Source organism: Rissa tridactyla, chromosome 23 (genome assembly GCF_028500815.1).
Source record: "Rissa tridactyla isolate bRisTri1 chromosome 23, bRisTri1.patW.cur.20221130, whole genome shotgun sequence".
NCBI classification, from domain to species: domain Eukaryota; kingdom Metazoa; phylum Chordata; class Aves; order Charadriiformes; family Laridae; genus Rissa; species Rissa tridactyla.
This window is the reverse complement of record NC_071488.1, coordinates 1921508-1942605: the sequence shown is the minus strand read 5'-3', so window position 1 is coordinate 1942605 and position 21098 is coordinate 1921508. Positions and strand designations below refer to the sequence as shown.

General features: G+C 62.5%; 1 protein-coding gene across 3 annotated transcripts; it reads right to left on the bottom strand.

Moving 5' to 3' along the window:
* Window positions 1-4396: 4396 nt before the first annotated feature.
* On the bottom strand, window positions 4397-20775 carry VANGL2 (VANGL planar cell polarity protein 2). 3 transcript variants are annotated; one of them, XM_054182644.1, is made up of 9 exons: window positions 20751-20775; window positions 14188-14381; window positions 12247-12514; window positions 12030-12150; window positions 10026-10633; window positions 7276-7412; window positions 6961-7096; window positions 6075-6306; window positions 4397-5766 (listed from the first exon to the last, which is right to left on the bottom strand). In XM_054182644.1, the coding sequence occupies exons 3-9, from the start codon at window positions 12315-12317 to the stop codon at window positions 5506-5508; spliced, it is 1566 nt and encodes a 521-aa protein (XP_054038619.1). In that variant the 5' UTR covers window positions 12318-12514; window positions 14188-14381; window positions 20751-20775; the 3' UTR covers window positions 4397-5505. The 3 variants fall into 3 exon arrangements, with proteins under 3 accessions (XP_054038619.1, XP_054038618.1, XP_054038620.1); XM_054182643.1 differs by lacking the exon at window positions 20751-20775 and adding an exon at window positions 20566-20696; XM_054182645.1 differs by lacking the exons at window positions 14188-14381; window positions 20751-20775 and adding an exon at window positions 20566-20687.
* Between the last annotated feature and the right edge of the window lie 323 nt (window positions 20776-21098).

The following is a 21098-nucleotide window of genomic DNA, read 5'->3' as shown; positions in this document are numbered from 1 at the left end:
GACGGCCGCCCCAGCCCACATCCTCCGAGTGTCGTTAAACGCTGCAAAACATCAGTTATTCTGGTGCAGCTCGATGGGGGGGGGGGGGGGTCTGGCTTCATGCTGGGGGCGGGGGGACAGGCAGGATCAGGCCCTCACACCCACCACAGGCTTGTCCCCACAAACCCCTTTGGCCACGGTGTGGCCCCATGAGGTGTCCATCCGTCCCCCCCCCCCGTCCCCCCCCCCGGCTTCGCTCAGCTCTTGCTTTCAAACTTGAACCCAAAACTTCCTTTTCTGCTCAATTTTTGCCTCCCCGGGTGCCAGCTCTGCCCTCTCCCCCTCCGCTTTCCCCTTCCCTGCTCTGACGCAAATCTGGTGCTCCAGGATTTTTTTTCCTCCTGCAAACCCCAAAGCTCCCCCCCACCATCCCTCCCCCCACCATCCGCCCGGGGATCTTCTGGGAATCTTACTGGGATCTTTCTGCCCTTGTGACACCCGCGTCTGCCCTGGCCCGCAGGGAGCCGAGACCAAGCCGCCCCCGCCAGTGACTCTTCAGGTGGGACGTGGGGTCACCCCAAAACCCCCGAGGCCGGGGGGTGACTCGTTACGCCATCCTGAGATGGTGTAACGCTCATCCCGGCGCCGCGATTCACATCCCGGCTCGTTGCCTTGCAGATTTGGGAGCCCTGGACCACCTCCCCACCCACGACACCACCTCCATAATCCCCGCTGCCCAGGTGAGCCCGGCGGATGGGGATCCTCCGGCTGGCGGTGCCTGAGCTGGGGGGGGGGGTTCAGGGTGGAGGGGGGGGAAGAACTGCTTCGCTTTGGGCGAGCCCCAGCCCGTGCCTCAGTTTCCCCATCCACCAGCGTGGTGGGACGCAGCGGGGGGGTCGCTGGGGATGCTCCCCACGCAGCCGCTGCTTCTCTCGCAGGAGGAGAGGAAGGGGCCGGAACCCCCCCCCAGCCCCGCCGCACACCGAGACCACCTTCTGCGAGCCGGACCCCCCCCCCGCCCCAGGTACGTCACCCCAATTCACTGAGCCTGGCTTGGGGGGCGGGGTGTGTGGGGGGGCGACCAGCTGGGCCCCAGCCCATGTGGGTCCCTCTGGAGGGTTCATAGCCCCCCCCGCCCCCCGGCACCTAATTTTGCTTCTCCCCAGCCCGACACCCCCCCAGCCCCCAGTGGCCCCCCCTGCTCCGGGGAGCCCGGGGCCGACTGAGGGGTCTCGGGGGAGCCCGGTGGCTTCCAGCCACCCCCAGGGAGCACGAGGCCACCCTCGAGGGACGACGTGGGGACCGAGCGGGGACGATGCTCCCGGCTGGGGGACGCGAGCGTCGCACGTGGCCTCGGCCCTTCCCATGGATGCTGGAGCGCGTGCCCGAATCCCGGTGGGAATTGGGACCCGCGTGTGCCGTGCGTGTGCCACGCGTGTGCAAGGACAGGGGCTCAGGGTGCCTGTGCCGGGCGCAGCCGAGCCAATAAAGCAGGATTTCACCCCAAAACCACTGGACTTTTCTCCGGTGGGGCGGGCAGCCCCCCCTCCCCACCCGGCCCAGCCGTCACTTTTTCCCCCCGTGGCGTGGAAGGGCGCAGGGGCAGCCGGTGGCCGGCCCACACCGAGAGCGCCGGGGGATGAGCTTCTTGCGCTGCTCAGTTCCTCCCGAAGGTGACAAAAACCACAGAAGACTGAAATAACACCCCCCCCACGCCCCACCCCCCCACACACCCCCCCCCCCCCCTCGCCCCCAGCAGCTCCTCAGATGACTGTTGAACTCATCACGGGGGAAAAGATGGGGGCTGGAAACGAACACCCCCGCATGCCACCGTGGGCAACGTGCCCTGGGAGAAGCAAGAATGGCCCTGGGGAAACGAGGAGCCTGGGGTGGGGGGGCACCCTGAGATTGGCGGGGGGGGCCAGCGACCCCCCCGATACCCTCCGTGCATGCGCTGTGCGGCTCCTGCCCCCGCTGCTGGGGCCAGCCCCGCAGTGGCCCTGACCTGCCTCAGTTTCCCTCGCTCTGTTCCCCCCACCCACACTTGTGAGGTGCACGGGGGGCGGGGGGGGGGGGGGGGGGGGCGGGAACGGGACAGAGTGGGGGCCCCAGGGGTGAGACGGGGGGAGAAAAGGTGCAAAAGCCAAAGGAAAAGCTGACGCTGGGTCCCGGTGAATCAACGCTGCCATTGCTGCAGTTGGGGGGGGGGCCCCCACAAGCCCTGGGGGGGGTGCAGGTGGGTGCTGGGGGGGGTTGCAGGTGCCGGCACATCTGCCACCCGGGCTGTGGCAGCGAGGTGACCGCAGGCAGGAGCCCGGGGGGTGGCGGGGGCTGGCGGGGGGGGCTGTAGGCTGGGAGCAGCTCCACAGCCCTCCCGGAGCTGTTGCATGGGGGGGTTGGGTCTCGCTCCCCCCGCAAAAAGCCCTACAAACCCCAAACCCTTGGTCCTCAACCCCCAGATCTTTGGCCCCCATCAACTCCAAACCCTGGACCCCTAAACCCCAACCCCTTGGCCCCACAGACCCCAACCCCTTGGCTCCCTAAAGCCCAAAACGTTGGCCCCCCAGACCCCAAATCTTTGGCCCCTTTAACCACGAACCCTTGGCCCTCAAGACTCCAAACCCTTGGCCCCCATGAACTCCAAACCCTTGGCCCCATAAACTCCAAGCACTTTGTCCCACAGACCCCACATCCTTTGCCCTCAACACCCCAAGTCTTGGTCCCATAGACCCCAAACCCTCCAACCCCAAGCCCTTGGCCCTCCTCAACCCTTGGCCCTATAAACCCCAAACATTTGGCCCCCTCAAATCTCAAATCCTTGACCCCCGTAACGCCCAAACCTTTGACACCTCAAACTCCAAACCCTTGGTCCTCAACCCCCAGACCTTTGGTCCCCACCAACTCCAAACCCTGGACCCCTAAACCCCAACTCCTTGGCCCTACAAACCCCAAACCCTTGGCCCTCTAAACCCCAAACCCTTGGCCTCACAAAGCCCACGTCCTTGGCCCCGTAAACTCCAAGCACTTTGTCCCATAGACCCCAAATCCTTGGCTCCTCCAACCCCAAGCCCTTGGCTCCCCTCAACCCTTGGCCCTCTAAACCCCAAACCCTTGGCCCCACAGATCCCAAACCCTTGGCTCCATAAAGCCCAAACTCTTCACCCCACAGACACCAAACCCTCGGCCCTATAACCCCCAAACCTTTGGCCCCTCAAACCTCAAGTCCTTGACCCCCATAACCCCCAAACCCTTGACACCTAGAACCCCAAGCCCTTGGCCCCACAGACCCCACACATCCATGGTCCCCACCAAGCCCAAGTCCTCGTCCTGCCCCCCAGCACCCTCCGAGGGCCAGGACGCGTTTCTCTCCGAGTGCTCCCTTGAGGCCGCATCCTGCCACTGCAGCATCTCCCCTGCGCGGGGACCTAAATCCTGCTGCCTCACCCCAAAGAACCGGGTGCGGGAAGACAAAGACGGGGTGGGGAAAAAAAAAAAAAAAAGTCAAAATGGGTTTATTTTATAAAAAAAAAAAAAAAAAACAAACAAAATTTGTACAATTTTAGTTCCTCTATGAAAAAAAAAAAACAACCAACCAACCAACCAACCAACAAAACTTCCTACCACGGCCGTACTGCTTCGATCCACTGCAAACTGGGAAAACAAAAAAAAAAAAACAAAAACAAACACAACCCCAAGCTTTTTATATATTAAAAAACAATTTTACATTTTACAACTTTCTACACGCATGCACAAGGGCTCGGCTCTGCGGGGGGGGAAAAAAAAAAAAAAAAATTAAAAAAAAAAATTCCAAACCCCAAAAACGAACCAAAAAGGGTTTATTCTTCTTAAATTCCAAGTGAAACCCCCCCACCCCCGCCCCGGCCGACCCATCCACTCGCGCTCACTGAAGTCGTTTTTGCAGTAGAACACCCCAAAATGGGCTCCCAGCGGCAGCAGCACTGAGGGAGTCGGGGGGGACACGACACCAAGCGGGTGAAACCCGGGTCCTTCGGCCTCAAAAGGCTGGAAGAGGAGGGGAGCGCAGGCAAGGGATGGAAACTCCTGAAAAACGGAGATTTCCTGGAATTTGGGACCCCACCGGCATCTTAACGTTGCTACTGGTACTCACTGGGGAAGCCCCTCTGGGGTGGCAGATATGGCCAGCGTGCCGCGGCCCAAGTGGCATCGTGGGGTTGTCGTCCCCCCCCCGCAAACTCACCCCCTCTTTTAGTGCTTAGGACAAAATAAACCAAAATTAAATCCAATCCCAAGTGGAACTTGGCACGAACTTGGAACTCCCCACGATCAAACCAACCCCAATGGCAGCTCCCCATTAAACCACCCCCCCCCCCCCCAGCCATAACCTCCCACCCCCCTGGGACCCCCCCGAGACCCCCGGCCTGGCGTGGCCGGACGACGGGCTCCAGAGGGGGGAAAAAAAAATAAAAAATTAAAAAAAAAAAAAAAAAAGAAAATAAATCCATGAGGTATTCGCGACCTTAAACAAAACCAAGGGAAGGCAAAAGCTTTCGCGTCCCCCACGAGGAGCCGGGGGCCACCACGGGCCACCTGCCACTGCGGGACGTTAATTAAGGACCTCATCGAGCCACGAGCCCCTGTCACCCACGCCAGGAACCCCTCCTTTCGTTCCCCCGCTGGCTCCGGCGCTGGGATCGGACCCCGAGAGACGTTTTAAGCTGCTCTGCCTGCAACCCACGGCGTGGGGAAGCCCCACGGAGATGCTGCCGGGAGACGGGTCACCTCGGGAGCGGGGAAACCGCTTACAAAAAAAAAACCCAAACCAACCTTCTGCTTCTCTTAAAAACCCGATTTTCACTTGCTTTTGTTAAGAGCTGAGCGCGGAAACCATCAGCAGGGGGGCGAGGAGGACGTCCCTCCAGCCGGGAGCAGCACCGGTGTCTCGGATGCCGGGGGAGGTTTTCATAGCAGCCACGGATCGCTGAGGTGTTTGCAAAAAATATTCCCAAACCGCCCCCCCCCCCAGTCTCTAGGGTTAAAAACCAGCCCCAGACGGCGGGCAGTGGTTTAAGGCCAGAGCCAGGACAGTTGCCAGGTAGAAAACGGGCACGAGCCGAAGGTCCCTGGGACCGGATGGTGCTCGAAGACGCTGGTGAAGAACATGGAGATTTAGCCCTTGAGTTATGGCACCGAAACGCCGTCTCCTTCCTGGCCGCGCCGCCATCCTCCGCTGGCAGCGCCTTCTGGGGGGATGCTACACGCACCTGGGTTTCGGGGAGGAGGAGGAAGAGGAGGAGGAGGAAGAGGAGCAGGAAGAGGAGGAGGAGGAGGAAGGGGCTCAGCCCATCCCAGCGGGGGCCAAGCCGAGGCGGAGGGCGAGTGGTCACAGGTAGGTGGTGGAGTCGGGCACGGGTGCTGCTCCCCGGCGCCCGCCGCAGTTCTGCCCTCGAGCCGTGGCCTTCCCTGAGCCCCGGCGGAGACTGGGGGGGGGGTGTGTGTGCGGAGAGGGTCTCCCCCCCCCTCAACCCCTCTCCATCCCTCTTCAGCTCACACCGAGGTCTCCGACTGCAGCCTCATGACGAACTTGTGCGACTTGGGGTCCACGAACTCCTCCGAGAGCTTGAAGAAAGGGATCTTCTTGGTGCTCACCACGAGGCTGAAGTCCTGGCGCTTCAGCACAAAGACCACCCCGTCTTTCAGGCCGTTGGTCACCGGCTCCTCGCTCACCAGCGTCCACTGCTTGGCCAGCCAGCGGTCCTTGTGGTACTGGATGGTGGGGCCGGCCGTCAGGTACCGCTCAAGGAACGCCTTGGAGGAGGGGAAAGGACACGTGAACGTCACCTTCCTACAGCTCCACCTGGGGTTTTTTGCAGCCTCAAGCTGCTCGGCAGGTCCTGCAGGAAAAACGTCCCCGCGCGGCCGGTTCCCACCACAGTGTGTTGTTCCTTGGGGTTCCACCTGCTTTTCTGGCTCTATCTCCCAACCCTTGTCCTCCTCCCAGGGGGATGCTCTCACACGGTGAGGAAAAAAACCCCCACCCAAGTCCTCGCCCTCTGGACCAAGCCCTTGGGCAAACCCGTGGACCCCGTCCCACCGCGCTGTGTCCCCCCGCACACCTTTGGCGTCATGTCGTGGGTGATGCAGAACTCGAGGTGCTGCAGGATGCTCTCCATGGTGTGGTAGGGCTGCTGCTTGGTGGTGCGCAGGTACTTCTGCATGGCCCGGGCCATGGAGGCGAAGATGGCCTGAGCCGCCTCCCGCGGGTCCATGATCTCCCGGGGGTTCTTCTGGTCCTCCTCCTGCAGCCGCTTGATGTGGGTGAAGGCTTCTTCCACCGCCACCACCAGCCTGCCGGGGGGAAAGCCAGGGACGTGGCTGCAGAGGGGCAGAGTCCGGCCATGGGCAGGAGATCCCATGGGGCTGGGGGCAGCCAGGAACCCAGCTTCTACCCCAAAACCAGTTTTGGGGAGATCTGGCTGTGCCATGCAACAGCCTGGAGAAGAGAAGGCTCCGCGGAGACCTTGGAGCCCCTTCCAGTCCCTCAAGGGGCTCCAGGAAAGCTGGGGAGGGACTCTGGAGCAGGGAGGGGAGCCACGGGACGAGGGGGAACAGTTTTACACTGAAGGAGGGGAGATTGAGATTGGATATTAGGGAGAAATTCTTGGCTGTGAGGGGGGTGAGCCCCTGGCGCAGGTTGCCCAGAGAAGCTGTGGCTGCCCCATCCCTGGAGGGGTTCAAGGCCAGGTTGGACGGGGCTTGGAGCGACCTGGGCTGGTGGGAGGTGTCCCTGCCCAGGGCAGGGGGGGGACGGGATGGTCTTCAAGGCCCCTTCCCACCTGAACCATTCTGTGATTCCCCAAGAGCAGGGACACCCCATCCCCAGCCCCTCCCAGCACAGCCCAGGTCCTCAGGGGGGTGCTGGCATGGGCACCCCATGGGGGACACGCAGCAATGGGGGCACCCGGTGCCACCCGGAGGTGGTGCCCGCCACCGGCCCCGTACCTGGCGCGGCGTTTCCGCACCCGGCGCTCGTGCTCTGCTTCCTCGTAGTAATACTCGTTGTGGCTGTTGTCACGCCGCCGGGCGGCCGCCGCGATGACGGCCCGGGACTGGCCCGTGGAGTTGTTCGTCGTGTTTTCTGCCAGGGGGAAATAAAAAAAGGGATGGAGGTTCCAGAGGGGTTGGGGGGGCAGCGGGGTGCCCGATGCTCCCCCTGCCCCACGGAGCCGAGAGCAGCCTCCGGAGAGGAAAACACAGGGATGGGGAAGGGAAGGAAGAGAGAGAACGAGAGGAGAAGCCAAGGGAAGGGGAGCTCACCCTCGCCGAGGGAATAGACTTTAAACCCGGACATTTTCTTGGACAGGACGGATTTTGGCAGGTTGAGGAGGGCAGGGTTGTAGACCGGGAAATCGTGGTAATAGTTCTCCAGGATCCAGACGGCCGCTCGCTGGATGCTGCGGGGAGACACAGCCGGGCCCGGGGGGGCACAGAGAGCCGGTTAGCGCCGTGCCGAGGGCAGGGGGGCACACGGAGCGGGGCAGGACCAGGATGGGGGACATGGACCACGCGTGGCACCGCGGGGATGGGTCAGCCCCCCAGCAGCTCCTCCGGCCGGAGCCGGGTGCCGCAGAGGGAAGCGGCGTGGGCACAATGGCTGGTGAACACACGTGTGCACGTGCACACGCGTGTCTGCGCACACAGGAACACGCACGGACTCATGTGCGTGCACACGGATGAACTTCACGGTTGGGCTTGACGATCTTAAAGGTCTTTCCCAACTGAAATGATTCCATGAATACACACACGTCAATGCCCGTGTGCGTACGCACACGCGCACACATCAATGCCCGTGCACATATGTACACGCACACGCACATACGTACGCTCGCACACATGAATTTCACAGTCGGACTTGACGATCTTCAAGGTCCTTTCCAACCTGAATGATTCTAAGACTCTATGAATGGACACACATCATAGAATCACGGAACGGTTCGGGTTCGACGGCTGTACACGTATGCATGTGCACACACATGGGCGCGCACGCATCGATGCCCGCGCACATATGCACGTGCGCCGCTGATGAATTTTACGGTCGGACTTGATGCTCTTCAAGGTCTTTCCCAACCTAAACGATTCTACGATTCCATGAAGGTAGCCGCGCGTCAGTGCCCGCGCACGTATGCTCGCACACACGCGCAAAATGCCCGTGCACACACATCAACACATGTGCATATACGCACGTGCACATGCATGAATTTCACGGTTGGACTCGACGATCTTCAAGGTCCTTTCCCACCTAAACCGTTCTGTGATTCTACGAACGCACACGCATCGAGGCCTGTGCACACATGCACGGGCACACACACGCCTGCACGCACGCATATGCATACGAACACACACGAACGCATACGCACCGATGCCCACGCACTTGTGTACGTGCGCACACAAATTTCACGGTTGGACTTGACGATCTTAGAGGTCTTTTCCAACCTAAACGACTCTACAACTCCAGGAATGTACACGCATCGATGCCCGCGCGCATACGCACCTGCACACACATCAGCGCATGTGCACACGTGTACGTGCACACGCACCACTGCACACGCACACACGTCCGCGCACAAACATGAATTTCGCGGTTGGACTCGATGACCTTAAAGGTCCTTTCCCACCTGAATGATTCTCCGATTCATGGCTGGGTTTGAGGACCTTGTAGGTCCTTTCCCACCTAAACGATTCCGTGTTTCTGCGAATGCACAGGCATTAACGCACGTGCACACACAAGAATTTCATGGTTGGACTCGATGATCTCAAACGTCCTTTTCCACCTACACGATTCTCTGATCATGGTTGGATTTGACAATCTCAAAGGTCCTTTCCCACCTAAACGATTCTATAATTCTACGAATGCACCCGCGTCAACACACATGCACACATGTACGTGCACACACACGAATTTCACAGTTGGACTTGACAATCTTCAAGTTCCTCTCCAACCTAAACGATTCCCTGATTCATGGCTGGATTTGACAATCTCAAAGGTCCTTTCCCACCTAAAAGATTCTCTGATTCATGGTTGGGCTTGATGATCTCAAAGGCCCTTTCCAACCTAAACGATTCCATGTTTCTGTGAATGCACACGCATCAACGCACACATGTCCGTGCACACACATGAATTTCATGGTCGGACTCAACAACCTTAAAGGTCCTTTCCCACCTGAATGATTCTCCGATTCCTGGTTACGTTTGAGGACCTTGTAGGTCCTTTCCCACCTAAACGATTCCGTGTTTCTGTGAATGCACAGGCATCAACGCACGTGCACACACAGGAATTTCATGGTTGGACTTGACAATCTCAAAGGTCCTTTCCCACCTAAAAGATTCACTGATTCATGGTTGGGTTTGACGACCTTAAAGGTCCTTTCCCACCTAAATGATTCTGTAATTCTACGACTGCACAGGCATCAACGCACGTGCACACACGTATGTGCACACACAAGAATTTCACGGTTGGACTTGACAATCTTCAAGGTCCTTTCCCACCTAAACGATTCTCTGATCATGTGTGGGTTTGATGATTTTGAAGGCCCTTTCCCACCTAAATGGTTCTGTAATTCTACGAATGCACTCGCGTCAATGCACGTGCACACACGTACGTGCACACACACGAATTTCACGGTTGGATTTGACAATCTCAAAGGTCCTTTCCCACCTAAAAGATTCTCTGATTCATGGTTGGGTTTGACAATCTTAAAGGTCTTTTCCAACCTAAACGATTCCGCGTTTCTGTGAATGCACAGGCATCAACGCACGTGCACACACAAGAATTTCACGGTTGGACTTGACAATCTCAAGAGTCCTTTCCCACCTACAACGTTCTCTGATCATGGTTGGGTTTGACAACCTTAAAGGTCCTTTCCAACCTAAACAATTCTATAATTCTAGGAATGCACCCGCACCAATGCCCGTGCACATCTGTAGGTGCACCCACACCCCTCGTGCGCACCCACAAACACGTGAAGCTCCTCCCCGCGGCAGCACCCTGGCCCCCAACCCCCCCGTACCTGAGATGGCCGACGTTGTAGAAGCGGCTGGCCCCGTCGGCGGAGCGCACGGCCTTGAGGGTGAACTGGGGCTGGAGCTGCCGCAGCTCCAGCAGCACCACCGCCAGGTAGTGCACGAAGAGCAGGGCGTCCACCAGCGAGACGGCGTACTGAACCACCCCCTGGTAGTTACGGTCCCGCGAGTCCAGGATCCGCACGCCGTAGAACAGCCAGTAGGAGACGACGAGGAGGAAGACCAGCACCATGAGCAAGGCTCGGAAGACGAAGACGCGGGGGAAGAAGGCTTTGGGGCGACGGAAGAAGAGAGCCCAGCTGCCCAGCAGGAGGATGAGGAGTTTGAAGGCCACGGAGATGAAGAGCCCTTCGCAGGGTGTCCCGCAGGGCTCCAGCTCCTCCCGCCACAGCAGCTGGGGCAGGAGCATGAAGGCGAGGGGGGTGAGGAAGGCGAGGAGGGCCAGCGCCCCAGCCAGCGAGACGCCCAGGTGCCGGGAGCAGTCCAGGTGGGCGCTGTCCTCCATGTCCTTGGTGATGCGGGTGATGTCATCGTGCGAGATGCTGTGCTCCGACGTCCCTGTCACCACCGTGGTGGTCTCCCCCCAGTTGTCGTCCTGGGGAGGGCGGACGGGAGGGTTAAACAGGGGATCGCACTGCGTCGCGTCCCCCCCGCTCCCATCCACAGCACCCTGGGGGGCTACCGGCCCTGCCGGACCCCCGCCCACCCCGACCCCACCGTCTCCCATCCACCAAACCTCCAAGCCCGGTGCGCTGCCCGGTGCCATCACCCCCATTTAGACGGTGCCTGGGACACGCGGCGATTTGGCCGGGACCCTCTAGAAAACCCCCGTCGGTGGCTCCGTGCCGCCGCGCTCCAAACTCTCCGGCACCGGTGCGAGCAGCTTTGGAAATGGGAAGCATCATCCCGCTTCCAGGCAAACCCCCTCATTAGCGGGGCCAGAAGGAACATGCCCGGCCGCCGTCCCAACACACCCCCGCCGCCGCCGGGCGCTGCCTCCTCCCGCGCCGGGCAGGACAAAGTCCCCCGTCATCCAGCAGCTCCGAGAGCTCCAGGGATCCCCCACCGCTTCCCAAATCCCCCCTCCTCAAACCAGAGGGGGTGTGGGAATGACCCGGCCCCGCTCGATTCCTTCCCAGTTAAAACAGGGAGGGGTTTCAGGGGAGAGAGAAGACGTTAGATGGAAAACGCCGCCCCGGGTCTGACCGTCTCTCTGTCCTCTCCCTCAGACCCTCACGTTTTCTTTTCCAGCACTTTGGCATCCCTGGAACTTGAGGTTTTATCCCATTGTATGTTTTTCCCCGCTGAATTACTGCGGGAAAGCCAGCAATTTCATCCCAAACGGCAAAATAAAGCCCCAGCCTGGGCTTTTCCCAAGGGATGCGGAGGGGAGGAGGGTCCAGGAGGACCAGTCCGTATCCCAGCCCGGCCCCAGGCGAACCCACGCCGCCATCGGCTCGCTCCGGCCGCGGCTGGACCGAGCAGGCTCAGCCGCCGCAAACCCTGCCGGCGCCGCCGTTTTGGTGGGGGAAGATGAAAAACGCCGGAGCCGCCCGCGTAGGTGGCTGGGAGACGATTAAAACCGGTCTCCGCGGCGGCCGGAGGAGTGCCGGCACCCAGCGTGGGGGGGTCACAGCGGGACCCCCGTGGGACTGGGACGCCGGGAGCCGGGCTGGGGTTATTCCGCCTCGGCGCGGCCACGCTGGCATTGCCGAGCGAGGGGCTGGAGCCGGAGTGGATCCCCAGGGTGTTTTCCACCCCTGGGCAGCCCGTGCCCACCCCGGGGTGCCGCCACAGCCAGTCCCCTTTCATTTGCCACCCTCCCTCCCCGCCGGCACCGCCGCCAGCCCAGGGCCAGCCCAACCGGCTCAACCGCTCTGCTGGGGAGCAGCGGGCATGCCGGGAGCCCCCGCGCCCCGCCGGCGGCTCCCACCCTCGGCAGCATCCTCGTGGCGGGACGAAGATGCCGACCCCCGTCGCGCCCCACTCACCCTCTCATCCCCCCGCGTGGATTCGTTGTCCAACAAGGGCTCGCCCGGCGCTTGGATGGTCACCGACTTGTCCCCGCGGCTCCCGTCCCGGCTTTTGGAGCGATGCCGGTCCCGCCGGTCCCTGGGAGGCGAGAGAGTGGAGCGGGGTGGGTGCACCGGGGCAGCAGCACCCAAGGGACCCCCCCCCACCTCGGGCACACACCCACCCCCTCCTCACCTGTGCTTGCGGGAGCTGCGGGAATGCCCGGATTTGTAGGAATATCCCGAGTATTGCGACTCATTGTCCATGGTGTCGGAGCGCCGGGGCTTGTGCCGCTCCACGCCGAGGGGCTTTGCTCTCCCCGGCCCCGGGACGGCGGCCAGGGCCTCCTTCAGGGGGGGCTTCTTCAGGCCCAGGGGCACCTTCAAGAAGTCGACCGTCACCTTGAGGGACTCTATTTTGATCACCTGGTTGGGCTCGTCTCAGGAGAAAACGGCTCGCCCGCCTGCGGAGGCCAAGGGAAGGCTCAGCGGCAAGGCCCCCGGGGGTCCCGGCCACCGGCAAGCATCCCCTTGCCCCCATCCCCTGCACCACCACAGCTCCATCCCCGGTGCCAAACGGGGACAGGAGTCCAGCAGGGAAAGGGAATTTGGGTCACTTTCGATCTTTTCCCATGCCCAAGCTGTGTCGGGGACGGCCACCTTCCCCTTTATTAACGATACTCCACAATTAGCTCCTGTTTTGGGGGATTTACACTTTAGTTAATATCACGATCGTTATTTTAACTGCCAAAAGAGTGCCTAGGGTGGGGGCCAACAAAATAAGGAATGAATAATCGGGCGCAGGCAACGTTTCAGGCCAATCTCGCAGCGCGGGGGCTCTGCCCGGACACGTTTCCCAGCGCGGAGCTGGGATCTCAGCCCCGGTTTTTCCAGGAGCTGGGATCTCAGCCCCGTTTTTTCCAGGACCATCCACGGCTTTGCACCGGCTCCGAGGCTGGGGAGAGCTTGGAGCTGTTGGGGGAAACCGGGGGGACTCCCGGGCTGCCGGGAGCCAGCATGGTGGCTGTGAGGATGGGACCACTGGCCACCCCAGGGGACTGGTCCACCACGGCACGGCTGGCTGGGAGCCCCGCGCTGACTCACGGCTGCCACGTCGTTATTAGCCAACCCCAAACTCCCATTCCAGCCGTTTGTAGGCACAGGGCGATATAAATACACACACGCGCGCGCGACACCCACCTACGCCGGCTTCTCTCTGCCGGGGTGGGAAAACAACGCCCTGCGTACACCCCAGCCCGGCAGCACGCGGCGCCGGCACCGCGGGGAAAAGGCTCAGGGATGCGGGCAGGAACCGGGGTCTGCGTCGCCGGTCTGCCGGGGTCCCAGTCCCAGTCACCCCATTTTTGGGAGGCTTTTGGGGGCTCCCAAGCCGCTCGCAGCCCCCGGTGCTGGATCTGTGACCCCGCCAGGGAGGGGACCCAGCGGGGACATCAGGCTGCCTGACCGCCACCGGGGGATGCCGGACCCCGTCGGAGGGGTCCTGCCAAATCCTGCTGCCCTCCCCCTAAGGGTGCTGGGGGGCTGCGGGCGTGAGGCATCCCCCAGAGCCCCAACCCCCCTTCCCAGCCAGCCCCGCATGCCGGGGGGGCCGCGCCGGCTGTGTTTGGGGGTGGGCCCGTGCCGGGTTACCACGGAAATGCCATTTCAACCAAATAAAACCCAAATGTCTTTTGGCCTCTTTTGCAAGGAGGGGGGAGATGGGGTCGAGGAGGCAAAAAGGGAGGGACTGGGGGGGGGGGGGATCCTTTTGTCCCAGATGCTGGATGCTCACACATTTATCACTATGGAAACAAAAGCCCCCCCCCCACACCGGTTGTCTAGGAGATGGCAACAGGGGCCCGGAGCTCGTCCCGGCATCCCCAGCGAGCGATGGGGGAAGGGGCTGGGAGAGAAAGGACCCCCCTGTGTCCGTCCCCCCCCCAGTCTCAAACCTCCTGCCAGCCCCCCTTTTCTGGGCTTTGTTTGCCAGCAGCGATCAGGTTTCTGCTGGGAACAATGCGGCCGCCTCCATCGGGGGGCCGAGGACCGGCTTGTCCCCAGTCTGGCCCATTAAAACCATTAAGAGGTTGATACTGGGGCAGGGGATGGATGCTGGGAGCGGGGGGACGGGACTCACTGGCGGGGCGGCGTGGGACGTGGGGGCGAGGCGGCTGCAGGCGGGTGTTGTCCCCCGTCCCAGCGGTCACCGAGGCACTTGGGGCATCCTGAGCCTCCGGCGGGGACGGCATCCAGCTGGCGGGCACCGGAGGGGGGCCGAGCATGGGGGGCTGCTCACGGGATGGGCGGCAGCGCCGAGGGTCCGCGGTCGAGCTGGGGGAAGGAAGAGAGGAGGAAATCAGGAGCCGAGCATCGCTGCCGCGCACCGACGCTCCGTGGCATTCCCCTCCCCGGGGACGGGGACCAGGCGTGTGCCGTGGTGGCCACCCAGCCACGTGTTTGGGGGAGTCACGGTGCGTCACAGCTGGCACCGCCAGTCAAAGTCCTTGTCCTGCGGGTCACCCACCCTGGTGGCCTTTGGGGGCATCTGCTCCATGAGAGCCCCTCACTTGGCCGTGACCCCCGGCGAGCACCCGAGACGAGCGATGGCCAGGGGAGGAAGGCAAGTGCTGGTCGGATGCCACCACAGCCCAAAACACATCCTGGCGTCACCTCCACGCCGCATCGGCACCCTGTCCCACACGCCAGCACCGCGTGGGTGCTGGATACGACCCTCCCGAGGTGTCCGGAGCCAGGCTGAACACCGTCCCTGCATCCCCCCGGCTCCTTCGCCTGCAGAGGCAAGGCCGATTTATCACCCAAAATCAAGACTTCTTTTTTTTTCAGCAATTCAAGGCTCCAGCCCGTGGATTTAACGCTCCTCGGTCACCGCAATCCCGCGGCCAGTAGCCACACTTCAAGTTCATCCCCAAGCCAGGGGACAGCCGCACCGGGGGCATGGGGACCCCCAAGCTGCCAATACAGCCGATGAGGACCCTCCGTCTTGCCCAAAATGGCCCAACTTTCTCCCCAGGAAAGGCTGGGGGGGGGAAAAAACCCTCCACCCAGCAGTTTTCCAAGGCTAATTTATAAATCAAGCAGCCATCCCGCAGGTCGCTGGAGCCAGGAGCTCCTCATCCTCCTGTCCTGTGGCCGCCCCGGTGCCGGTGGAGCAACTTGGGGAAGAAAGGGAATATTTTTTCATTTGATGGTTTGCCCGGCAGAGTGGGGAAAGCCGGTTCGGCAGCACGAGGCGCTCGGGCTGGAAATGGATGATGCCTCGGCTCCAGGAGGAGAAGCCGCTTCGCCTCCTTCCCGAGCCCGTGGAGATGCCGAGCGAGCGCCGAGGGCTGGGAGCGAGTGCCAGCCCCATGCAAACGAGGAGGAAAACTCACATTTTTAATAGCGAGGTGATTAACCACCAGAACTAACTCCCCAGGGGGGAGGAGAGGATTTGCCATTTCTTGACATCTTCAAGTCCAGACTGGATGGCTTCTCGGGAGGATGCTGGAGCACATCACAGGGTTCAAAGCCGCCAGAGCTCGGCTGGGGCTTCGGGGCGGTCAGAAAACCGTCTCTCCTGCCTTTGAGTCCGTGAACCTCAAACACAAACCAGCTTTTGCATTCAAATGGCCCCCCGGGCCCCTCCTCCGAAAAAATAAATTTAAAAAAAAATTAGATCCAAGCGTTTCTAGATGAGAAAGCTTTCTTATTTCAAACAGCTCCGGGGCAAATCCCGAGAGGGGAATCCTCTCCTCCCATCCCCTCGGACCGGGCAGCTCAAACCCACGCCGTGTGGTTCTCTCCCCGGCTTTATTCAGGGCCGAGACCTCGTGTGAGCCGGGCACCACGTTTTCTGGAGGAAAAACCCGCTTTCGGTAAAGGGCGGAGGGAGAAACCGGCGCCTGAACAACTTCTCTCCCGGCCCAGAGGGTTGGGATTACACCGGCTCGGCGAGCGCCCACCCGCTCCCGCGCCAGATTTACGCCACCGGTGCTCTTTTCCCCAGCATCTGCCCATCGCGATCAATTAAATAACCCCCAGCGTTAAGTCAGGAGGCTCTAATGTGGTTTACGAGGGGTGCGAAGGCAGCCCTTCGCGCACCGGCGACAGCAAGCAGGAGCAGAAGGAAAACATCAGCCACACCTGGGCAGGTGTTTCCCTGCCAGACCCAACAAGCATCGCGGCAACCGGGAAACTGAGTCAGGGAGCGGGCTCAGGAGGAACCCCGGGGCCCTGGATTCCTCCAGGACTCCACCGTGGTTTAGAATCACGGAATCACGGAACGGTTTGGGTGGGAAGGGACCTTGAAGGCCATCTCGTCCCACCCAGGGACACCTCCCACCAGAGCAGGTTGCTCCAAGCCCAACCTGGCCTTGAACCCCTCCAGGGATGGGGCAACCACAGCTTTTCTGGGCAAGCTCTCCATGTTTATCCTGCTGACAAGCCCGGGAGGGCTGGAAGCACGGCTCTGCCCGTGGCGGAGATGGGGAAACTGAGGCAGGCCGCAAGCCGGAGCCCACAGCTGTTTGCGGACAAGCAGAAAACATAACACAAGCCTCAGCCCTGCCTCACACCGTCATTTTGGGGCCGTCCTCCCCCCAGCGAGGTTGGCCCGGGGACCCCCGAACAGCGATGCTGACGGTGGGGATGCCGCCAAAACGCCTCCCAGATGGTCCTGGGAACAGGGGGCACCTCCCAGCCCCGTCCCGCGGCTCCCCCGAGCCCGACGCCCGGCACATTTGCTTGCTTGGCTACACAAACACGCCTTGCTGCCTCCGCACAATAGCCGCCTTCCCCGGCCGGCTACCACCGCGCTCCCCTGCCGGCCACCGGCCCCCCGAGCCCCGCTGCCGAGCGGGAGGCGGTGGGGAAGGCGGGGGACACACAGCAATGACGGTATTTCACACATGCACCCCACGAAAGAGGCTGCCAGCGCCACGGGCGACCCACAAAGAGCAGAAGGTGCGTGCACGGCCAGGAAACCCCCCCACGGGTGCTCCTGCTTGGGTTGGGGGGGAAACAGGCTCCCCAGGCAGGAGTTGGGGGGTCAAAGCAGACCCTCCCCCCCGCCACGTCTATTCAGGCCGTGCATCATCTACTGAGGAGATGGGGAGAGGCCACCAAGGCAATTCGCTGCCCCCCATCTGTTCGCAAACCCCCTGCAGAAGCACAAACACCCCCAGTTCCCCCCCGCTCCTCATCCAGCCCCACATCTCATCGAAGCTGAGGCTTCACAGCGAGCTCATCCCTCCAGCCAGAGGCTCCTCCGCTCCCTTCCGTGACCGAGTCCCCCCCATTCCGGGCTGGGAAAGCCCCTCCCCTGCCATCGCTCCATCCCCAGGAGATGCCACCGCTGGGAGGAATCCACAAACTTCCAGCTTTTCGGTCCGTTGGCACGACCAGGCGCTTGAGAGGGACGCGGGAAAGGCCCATGGGGAGCCCGAGTGGCTTAATCCAACTCCCCCATGGGGTCTCATTCTGCTCTCAAATTGCTCAGCGTCAGCTTGGATGCAGAAGGTTTAATATCCCTTCCAAACTGCCAGCATTAATTACGATCACTCAGGATTGTTCCAATAACCACGGGAACGTCCAGTCCCTCCAGAGCTCGGTGCCCACCAAGGTTCCTCCGGCGGGGAAAGTCCCACTGCGCGGCTACGGGACAAAGCCCGACCTTTCTCCCGGCATTTCAATCCCGTGGTGTGTCCGGGAGCGACGGAGGTGGCAGCCGTGGCGGGGATGCGGGTAAAAATGCCTGCACCGGGTAAAAATGCCTGCACCGAGATCTAGAACCAGAGGGAGAAAAGAAAAAAAAACAAAAAAAGTACAAAAACCCCAGGGATTTGCATGAGAACAGGGCTCGGAGCAAAGAGAAAGGGATTTGCATTGCAAAAGGTGCTGGCACCACCGAGGGATCCTAACTGGGCCTCCCAGTTGTCCACTGGCAGCTTACCTGGTCCGTCTCACCCTTCCCGAGGGGCTCAGCCTGCACCCCACGTCCTCGCAGCCCCCGCGGGGACGCGTGTCCCCCCCAGCTCGTGGGGAGACGAGCGGTGGCTTCGTCCTCACGGTTCCTCAATGGCGGGTCCAGGTGGGATGGGTGGGATGGCACCATCTCCAGGTGGGATGGCACCGGGATGCCCAGCACATGGCCAACAAGATGCCACAGCTGCCAGGTCTACCCTGCTCCTGCCCAAATCCCATCCCCCCCCTCCCCTCCTGCTCCCACCGCCCCTCCAGGTGGCACCTCCGGGTGGGATGGCGGCGTGAGGTGACAAACCTACGGTCACCCTGGGGCACAGGGGGACGCAAACGCCGGCAGCCCAGGCTGCTCCTCCAGTGGCCAGGAGCACCCGGGTGAGTGCGCAGGATGCGGGGACAGGGTGAGCCGAGGCGGCGCAGGGGCCCGACGCTTGTTATTTTGATGTCGGCGCCTTCTCCAAGAGCATCGTCCCCAGGGTGCCGCAGTGACACCCCAAAAGGTGGGTTTCCTACCCCAAAAAGGACACCCGCAGCGTAAATGACGGCGCTTTTCCATCGATGGTAGCTCTGTTCCATCAGCTCCCGGTGCCTAACACTTAACCCAAGTAAATCCTGCCGGGCTGCGTCGGGCAGACAGCATTATCCACCTCTCAGAGTCTGGAAAAGCAGCGTGGAGCCGGGATCATCTGGGTCCTGGCAAGGAGCAAGCGACCGTGCTCACCCACTGACCGCCGCGCTCGAGGTGGCGAACACCTTTGGGAGGGGACGAGGGAAGAAAAAAATCCCCCTGGCGTGGGATCCGGCTTTGGTGGCCGGCACCACCACCCCTGTGCCACGCTGCCCGCGGGGCCGGGCACTCACATGAGGACAGCCAGGGAGGTGGTTTCCTCCCAACGCCCCTTCCCGAGCATCCCGTCTGGACAACAAAAACCACAAAGCATCTGCCCCGCAGAAAACAGACCCGAAAATCTAAAATTAATTTGAGACTGAAGACCCAAGGCTGGTTCGGCCCTGCCCGACGCCAGGGTGATGGGCTCCCTGCCTCCCCCCACGCCCCCTTCGGCCCCATTGTCTGCGAGCGGATGAAAACAAGAAAACCCCATTTGACGATTCCAATGGCCGAAGGGAGCCCAGAAGGGACGCGGGGACGGGCAGCCGGTGTCCCCCAGCCCCGCGCCCATCCTCGGGGCCGTCCCCACGGGCCCCAGCGACCCCGCAACCCTCCAACGCCCACCCCAGGGTCCCACAGCCGGGTGAGGAGCCACGGCCGGCCCCAATCAAGCTGTCTGCTAATTAAATCAGCCGGTCTCCTCCTGAGCTTCCCCCCCCCCCCCCCCCCCCAGCACAAAGACAGCGTAAATACACAGGAGAAGCCGGGCTGCGAGATCGCGTCTGACTCAGGCTGCCTCGGAGCCCGGTCCCAGCACAATCCCCAATTGCTGTGATTAAGCAACAGCCATCCCCAGAGGCTCCGTGAAGATAATATTTAATTCTTCTTTTTTTTTTTTTTTTTTTTTTTTTTTTTAAAACCTCCGCCTCGGTTATTATCCCAAGGCCTGGAGCAGGGAGCGCGGGGGGGGGCTGTGTGTGTGTGTGTGGGGGGGAAGCAGGCTCTACGCCCTCTCCCAAGGAAATAAAGCCTCTCTCGCCCCAGACGGAGCAGCGGGGCCGATGTCTGAGCTGGGCGCAGGGAACTCCCTCTCGGCTCAGGGCGCCGCGCCAGGAGGGGACCAAGATAAACCGGATCAGAATCCGGCCGGGTCCCCCCCCGGAGGCAGGTAAAGGGGGGTGCTGGCAGGGACGGACCCTGCCCGGCGGGTCCCCCAGGAGCGGTGGGGGGGCCGTTTTCGCCTCCTTCGTCGTCCCTCAAAACGGCCACCCAGCCCTGGCACCCGGCCACCGGCCCTGGCACCCGTCAGTGCCCACCCTCGTCCCCCCGTTGCCGTCTCACGCCCGCGGTGGGCACAAAGGGCTCGGAGGCCAAGGGCCGGCTGACCGCAGCGGGGCAGCTCGGCCAGTAAACTCCAGTATAAGCGTGCCCACCGAGGGGGAAAGCCACAGGCACCGCTGCCAGGCTGGATGCAACTTGGGGGGGGGACGGGACGGGACGCACACGGGACACGACCCAGCCCCACTGCGTCGCCCACCGCGGAGGGTCCCCAGGGCCAGCACAGCCCTGCGAAAAGGCAGCGGGGCATCCTCAGGCCCCCCCCCGCCCCCCCGCCCCAAATTCCGGCTTATGGGGGGAGATGGGGGGCAAACCCACCGTTCCCCCCACCCCCCCGGGCCACCCCCGCATCTCCCCCCCCTCCCCGTCCCGACCCCCGGCAGCGGGTCTCGCCGAGCGGCCGCTCCCCGCCTGGCTGCGGGCCCAGGAAAGTCCCCGGCTTCCCAGGCCCTTCCAGCGGGGAGGCGCCGAGCCCGGCCCCGCTCCCCCCCACAGCGCCCCGCCCCGCTCCCCCCGCGCTGCGTGTCCCCCTCCTCCCCAACCCCCCCCCACCCCCCCCAAAAAAAAAAAACCCAACCCCGCACTCACCATCGCCGCCGCACCTTTGTGCGCGTCCCCCCCCCCCGCACCCAAATCCCGGGGCTGCCGCTGGTGCTGCCGCGGCGGCGGCGGCGGCGGAGGAGGAGGAGGAAGAGGAGGAGGAGGCGGAGGAAACCCCGAATCCCAGCGGAGCGGCCCCCCCCCCCCAAACACACACACACCCCCCGACCCACCCGTCCCCGTTCGCTCCGCTCCGCCGTCCCACCGGCCCCGCCGCCCCCCCCCCGCCCCTGCCCCGCCGCTGTTCCCGGCCGCTCCCCCCGCGCCCGCCCATTGTCTCCGCTCCGCGCTCCCGGCGCCCCTCGGGGGCCATTGTCTGAGGGGGGGGGACACACACGGACACCGGCATCCTCCCCCCCGTACCTGCAGGTGGGGAGGGGGCACCGCCCGGGGGGGGGTCCCGTCCGTGGCGGGGTTGTGTGGGGGGGATCTCCCCCGGTCCTCCAGCCGCAGACCAGGCTTTTGGGATAAGGATGGCGGTGGTTGGGGTGGGGGCCCCCACTGCCTGGGGGGGTGGGTGT

Excerpts from the sequence above, each read along its gene's own strand:
- VANGL2 (XM_054182644.1), bottom strand. The coding sequence starts at position 12,317 with ATGGACAATGAGTCGCAATACTCGGGATATTCCTACAAATCCGGGCAT. Across the intron at positions 7,097-7,275 it reads AGTCTATTCCCTCGGCGAGG|AAAACACGACGAACAACTCC; the intron begins GTGAGCTCCCCT and ends TCCCCCTGGCAG. Across the intron at positions 6,307-6,960 it reads GTGCGGAAACGCCGCGCCAG|GCTGGTGGTGGCGGTGGAAG; the intron begins GTACGGGGCCGG and ends TCCCCCCGGCAG.